The sequence below is a fragment of the Eurypyga helias genome, unplaced genomic scaffold, assembly GCF_000690775.1.
Source record: "Eurypyga helias isolate BGI_N326 unplaced genomic scaffold, ASM69077v1 scaffold36018, whole genome shotgun sequence".
Classification (NCBI taxonomy): Eukaryota; Metazoa; Chordata; class Aves; order Eurypygiformes; family Eurypygidae; genus Eurypyga; species Eurypyga helias.
Window position 1 is genome coordinate 74,926 of NW_010268210.1, and position 6,822 is coordinate 81,747.

General features: G+C 42.7%; 1 protein-coding gene across 1 annotated transcript; it reads right to left on the reverse strand.

The window, feature by feature from the left end:
• Positions 1 to 5,391: 5,391 nt before the first annotated feature.
• LOC104514128 (nuclear cap-binding protein subunit 2) lies at positions 5,392 to 6,154 on the reverse strand (the record flags this gene model as incomplete). Its single annotated transcript, XM_010157694.1, has 2 exons — positions 5,392 to 5,463; positions 6,016 to 6,154. Coding segments are annotated over 2 exons (211 nt in total), but the record flags the coding sequence as incomplete, so codon positions are not given.
• Between the last annotated feature and the right edge of the window lie 668 nt (positions 6,155 to 6,822).

A 6,822-nucleotide genomic window follows, 5' to 3' on the forward strand; every position in this document is an offset into this window, starting at 1 on the left:
TGGGGGGAAAAATAAAAAATCTACATTTTATCCTGGTATTGCACTGTTAGATTACTGTTTCTGCTAAATTCAGCCACAGCACAAAGGTGCAATGAACAACCAAGACCCTCCAATCTGCAGAGGGATTCACGTGAAAAGTCATTCCATGCAGTCCTGTTCCCACTGAGCAGCACTGCAATCAGTCAGCACCCTCTGGAAATCCAGGTGAAGGTGCTCCTGGGAAGGAATTTAAAGAGGCAAGACATAGCCTTTACTCAACTGTAACTTTGGTAGATATTAATATGAAGCAGGTTACATCAGTCCTGCCTGGAGAGGATTTATTCCACTAGATGCCTACGTGGTTCTTAAGATATTTTAGTCTATTTTGTAAAAATGGTTTAAAAGTGCTGATCTATATCCTGCAAGCACTGCCCATCTTTCCAACCCATGTGTGAGGAGTGTACTTGCCTGTCTTCCTTACATTCACGCTACTGTGTCACGAAATACGTTATCACTGATAGCAGTCTGGCCGGAGCTGGGATTGAGGGGATGGGGAGAGGCTCAACTCCTCTCCCACCACAGGCTTGTCACACACAGCATAAACCCCCCTGTGCCTCAGATCACACATTTACTTTGTGTGTAACACAGAACCCTATCTCATAGCCCACTAGAGATTCAGAAACAGATTTTTGGCACAAGGGAATTTGGTGGCACAGTTACACAAAGCATAATCAATGGCAGGTTGTGAAACGTGGGTTGGGATCCTTCAATACCACAGGTTTGCTTTTGGGAAAACCTTAAGAGGTTGCTGGGGGTGAGGAAAGAAGAGTCACCACAGACACTGCCTATTGCAATATCCAGGGTAAAACAACTAAACTGTTGCTACACAGAGCAACAGCAATGGGCTACAAACACACAAATCCTCATCTCTAGTTGCCTGCACTCTGAAAAATGGTCAGCGGGTTAAAATTAGGTTTTGTCCGTTTTTACAACACAAGCCAAAGCAAAATCTCGACACAGTACAACATGGACGTGCTGCACCAGCCAGCTTTCAGCAACCGCCTTCACTGGGCCAGAATATAAAAGCGAAGCAATGTCGTAGTCACTAGAGGGAGCCACTGCTGCTCCCCGTGTTCCAAACTCACGGCTCTGCCAAAGGGAAAAGATGATGCGTCAGACCGAAACGTGCCGACTGGTAAATGCTACGAAGAAGAGCTTGGCTAGTCTTTTTTTCTCCCTGTCAAGAACCCAAGTAGGCACACAAATGACCTTCAGGTAGAAGCTAAAATAACCTTGGAGACTACCACCTCACAGAAGTGGAGCACATCTTTGTCTTTGAAAGCAGGGTGGGAAGCAGAGTGGCAGGAAGATCATCATAAACTGTGGAACCTGCACTGGAGAACGGATTTCTCTTGCTTTCAGAAAGCAGTTTCTGAAGGTCAGCAAACTTTCTTCTTCATGTAATTGTCTTCAACCAACAGGCTCACAATACATCCTTTCTACCTTTGTGGTGCAGGCACTGGGTGAAGTTACAGAGTCTCAGCATACAAATACTATCTTTTTATGGATTCTCCAGACGTAGATCATTTGCTCGGAAATTGAACAGAACAGAGCAGGCTCTGCTCAATCCCAATCCCCAACGTGCTATAGAAAATAACTATAATTTAGTTATAATATTGAAAATGTAACTGCAAAGCATTAAGAAAACAGGACCTGCAGACCTCTCTGGGCCAAACCTAGTCATTATCACCTACTTATGTAAAGACTTTTGTGACCTAATTTCCTCTCAAGTTGTGTTCTAGAACCGATCACGAGTAAAGTCTATAATGGGACACTGGGAAGTTGAGATGCCTGAAGTGCACAGTCCTAACTGTGCGTGTACGTATCCCTTTTGTGAGATACAAGGCTCTGTAACAGATGGACCAATTTGCTTAACCTGAACTGTGGCATCCCCCTGTGCAGTGCTGATGGCTACGTCTGGAGGTGGAAAAGAAGTAGTAAGCTCTCCTAATTTCCATAGTTCAGAAGGAGCTTTATGCTACAAGCCTTTTGCCTCAGCATACGATCATACATTAGTTCTTGAAAACTGAGTAGATGACCCCTCAAAGGAAACTGTCCCTTTCCTTTATTATGGTTTCTCATGCAGTCTGGATGGAGCACACCTTTTCAAGAAAGGAGCAAGGCCTGTTCCCAGTCTGCACCATTAGTGAAACCTTGGGATACAGACACAGCTAGCCTTGAGTAACATTCCTCTGCCTACACGGGACAGAAAGAGATGTGGTAATGGAGAGAGCACCCGCCACTCACAAGCTGGGGCTTCACGCTGGTCTCGGCCAGACAAGGGCAGTGAGGCCTCCTCCCTCAAAGCCACGAGAAACATTTACACGTTCCAGTTATCCCAAAGGGAGCGCAAAGGAGGTGTGTGCACTGCTACAGAGCAGCTCTGTGTGCATCCAATCCCTTGTGCAAAAGCTTATTTAGATAGAAACAGGCAGGAGACACGAATGCATACAATTAATACATTAGGCCATTACTTCCCAAACATAATAGACCTTTTGAACCCCAGGATGCTTCTTGCTAGAGTCCTCACCAATTTTTTGTACTTCACCTGTAGTCCTATCAGGCCCTACACTTACCTCAAAGCAACAATATGCTCAGCTAGGAGCACAAATCCCAGAGCCTGCAAAGCAAAATGCCCACTCTAATTCTTCTTTGCTTATAGGCTGTACCTAAGGTACAACCTGTGCTTTAGAAACTCCAGTGGACAACGGTTTGTTAGATGTTCAGTCCCTCACTGCCTCAGTTTGTAACAGTCTCTCTCTCATCACGGCGTATCTAAGCTCCTCCTCATATTCTCAGCTGCTGTATTTCTTTATGGGTGCAATTCCACAGAAGTACTCAATTATGACAAACAAGTATGTAGAAAACCTAATATAGAGCTTAAACTTCTATGAAAGTGGGTATAATCACAATTCATTAGCACTGAGGAAAAAATTACAGACCCTATACTTCCCTGAGAACATAATGACAATGAACTGGCAGGGAAGAAAGCTAAAGAAGCCCCACAGTTACGTTTTAAAGAGTTAATTCAGCTGCTTTTGTTAAGCACTGTCTTCAGCAGTGCCATGTCCCATTTCAGTTAAGGAATACAAAAAAATCTATGTTCAAGCAATGTCTATATGTGCTTTTGAGACAGTAATACTTCACGTGATATATCATGTGGTTTTAATGCACATCTTGATTGAAACCTCTTCCAAATATTTTGCTTTAAAACAAAATCTTTGCATACACACTGCACGTATGCAAGCAAAAGACAGTGATATGTGTGACTGGTTTTGAGGGAAAAACTTACATCACCTCCATTTCATTTGGGAATGACTGCCTTGTGGCACTTATAATAAAAAATAATTTTAAACCTCATTTTTACAAAGAAGCGTACCTTGAAAACTACTTCTCACATACCAAGAACTTTCACATCCACTTCAATACCAGTAACTAACAACTTCTGTAATCCAAAAAGCACCAGAATGAAGAGCATTAACCAAACATCTTTCAGCATCCAGTTAAGAACTGGCCAAGACTGAATATCCAGTCGAAAGGAAGGAAGATGCACTCTCTCCATCTCAAAAGACACTAGAGTAAAGGATGTGGAGAGAAGTCTGAAAACAGCTCCTTTCTCTCACTGATTCTGTAAAAAAAACAAAAACCAGAAAAACAAACAAACAAAAAAAAAACCCAGTAAGTTTTAATGTTGCAGCTTTATTTGAAAGTAACTTAGAGTTTTGGTAACAAATTCTTATACAAAACTGATACAACGAAAAATAAACTTGAGAGGTTTCCTATAGCAGATTACAGGCTGTAAACTCACAATCAAATGTACTACATAGAAAAGCTTTGTTTGCAGACCAGCACCAAGTGATCCTGAAAAAATCTAACTTTAGGTGTCAAAAAAACAAAGCCCACCCAAAACCTCACTTCCTAAGTAAGCAAAGTCTCACTGCAGTTGTTCCACCTCACTGTATTTCCAATATACAGTAACAGCTGTGACAAACTGTACACAAGAAACACATCAAGATTTCCCACAACGTCTTCAACTTAGACACACCTGGTATTTTACAGGTTTTTAAGGAGTCATGGACAACAAGGTATTTGGACAAAACTTCATGAACTGCCATTTCCAAAGAACTCAGAAGTGCATAAAAGGAAATATAAAGCACAGTAACAGTTCCTTTTAAACGATTTCATTTCAGCAGGTCGATTTCCCAGATCTTGGGAACACTAATTATTTTTATCCCCATGCCTGCGTTACATCAAAATCCCACCATACAAACTAGCAGTATTAGTAAAATCCCGGGAGAGGGGGTAGGGGAATATCTAGAGTCCTGCAATGCTTTAACCATTCTTACCACACGCTCAGTAGAAAGTAAGGCTCCTCCCAAAACTCGGGTTTATTTTTATCTTTGTCTGAAATCAGGTTTCTCAAATAGAAAATCTATTTTGATAATGAATTTCTCATTACACACAGTTCCTCAAACATCCCATTCTGAGGGTGTTACTGTACAACTTGGCTTCATGCTAACCTTGTAGGCACAGGAGAGATACCGTTCCTCAAATATTAAGGCTATAGAGAGCTACCAGACAGGAGCAAAAGATGACTTCCCCAACTGTGAAAATAACTGCTACTGTAATTCCTACACTTGCTGGTCTCTGTATCCCAGAAAGCAAAACAGTTCTGAACCATGGAACATCCTACAATACATTATACTTCACAAAAGACCGCAAGAGTGTTTTCTGCTCTGTGCCAGGCTTGCTTCCCACTTCATGATTCCCGGGCTCAGCAATCTTTGTTTTATTGTGGCCGTTAAAGCAGGTGTGCTAGGAACAGCATCACTGCATAAGGATGCTAATCAGTAACCCCAGAAATTTTGTAACTTTAGGTTTTCCCTAGAAATTGGTAAAATTCTTTTTAAATGCCACTTCCTTTTCAGGCTCTTGTGCATTTTTCTCTCATCTCTGAAACACACACTAATCTTCCTTTATCGCCACTCTCCACCCTGTGATACCAATGTAAACAAAAACCAGTGATAATCAAGTTTTGCCAGTGAAAAAAAGCACCATACCCCTAAAGCTTTGCTCCTTTTAGTAGAGTTACAGCAGCATTTAAAGACTCACACATACTATTGCTTAAAACCTTGCTCCCGAGTCCTCCGTATTTGTGTAGTCTGCAATGCTTTGAATCCTGGTATTAGAACGGAAGGGATACTGAACAAACTATGTGACGACAGGAACACGGACTGTCGTTTCTGTGAGTTTCTAGCTACATAAATTTGTGTGCAACAGACCAACTTTGTGCCTCGTGACATTTACAAGGCAGATTTAGATCTCCTGTGAGGCTGATGAGTCATTCGCTACTCACTGGCATTGAACAGTTTTGCCATAGCCACCTCTTCCAGCATCATAGTCCTGACGATATTCATCTCGGACCTTATGAAGGAGGAAAAAAGGGAAGCCCAGTAAAGACAAAGAAAAACAATTTCTCAGAAACCATTACATGATCAGAATACAGTCAAACCGAGTTCACAACACCCAAATGGCCACACCGTGCTGACTGACCAAGCAGAAGGCAAAGTGCATCATGCAGAGGCCCAGAATACAGCATAAACTAACTTCCTTTTTAACAACATCCAGGGGGACTCTGATCAAACAGCTCCATGCTTCAGCAGTAAAAGCATCTGCTACCTGCTCAGCTTCAGGTAAGCTAAGTGCTGTCCTTTGTGCTCGTGACAGCCGTATATTTTCTTATTCATAAGCATTATCAGAAACCTCTTAGCTGCTTGGGCAGAAAGTACTTTGAGTGAAATACATGGAAGTTATTTCTTCTTAGTGAGTAACATTATCATCGATAAGATGTCGTACACACTAAGGTACAGTGCTATCTTAAACAGTAATTTGTAAGTTGCGACGAGCGTTCATTCAAAAAGCAGTAACTCAGCAAAGCCACCAGTCCCTTAAAATCTAGGCTGTACAACAACCTACCTGGCCCCCTGATCTTCCACGACCATACTGTCTACCCTCCTTAAATCCTGCATCCCAGTCAGTCCTTATGATCCTATCATCAAGTCTGGTTCCATTGATATATCGCATTGCATTTTCAGCATCTCCTCTTGCATAATACCTTAGGAGTAGGTCAATGAAAAAACAACGGGCTTCTATTTTCAACACAAGAAAAAAAGAACAACATCAAATGGGCTACAAAGCTAAGTATTTCCAGGAATCAGGTTCCTTCTCAGCTACTTCTAAAAGCAACTGCTTTTATGAAGCTACGTGGGCTGAGAAAACTGCCAGCGAGACAGAGCAACGTGCAGGAATTCAAGCGTGTTAAAGATACATATATCAGATCAAGTTCTTCAGCTACGCTCACTCTTAAAAGCATTAAAGCTCTATTACTACAGAAAGCATGAGAAGCCCCATGCATGCCCCGTTCATGCGGCAAATGTTCACCAGTTTGGCGAGCTCGCAGGAACCAGCTAAGAGAATAATCTTCAAAGAGACTTGCATGCAGTTAAGTCAACACATCACAGGGACGCAAGGCACCTGTACTAAAGAACCCCCTCTTGTAGCGCAGAGGCCAACTATCTAAAAGGTGTCTGGCTTAAAGCATCAGAGCGAAAGCAACCCAGCAGCCCCCACTCGATGTGCAGCAATGTCTGCCCTCCGGGGCCCAGGGCTCCCACAGACACTTTACGACCGAATAATTCTATCCTCGGATAATTTTCCCGTGACTCGCCGCCTGCCCTGCACCTCAGCCCCGCCCTGCCCGCCGCCCCAGCGCGGGGCCCGTTC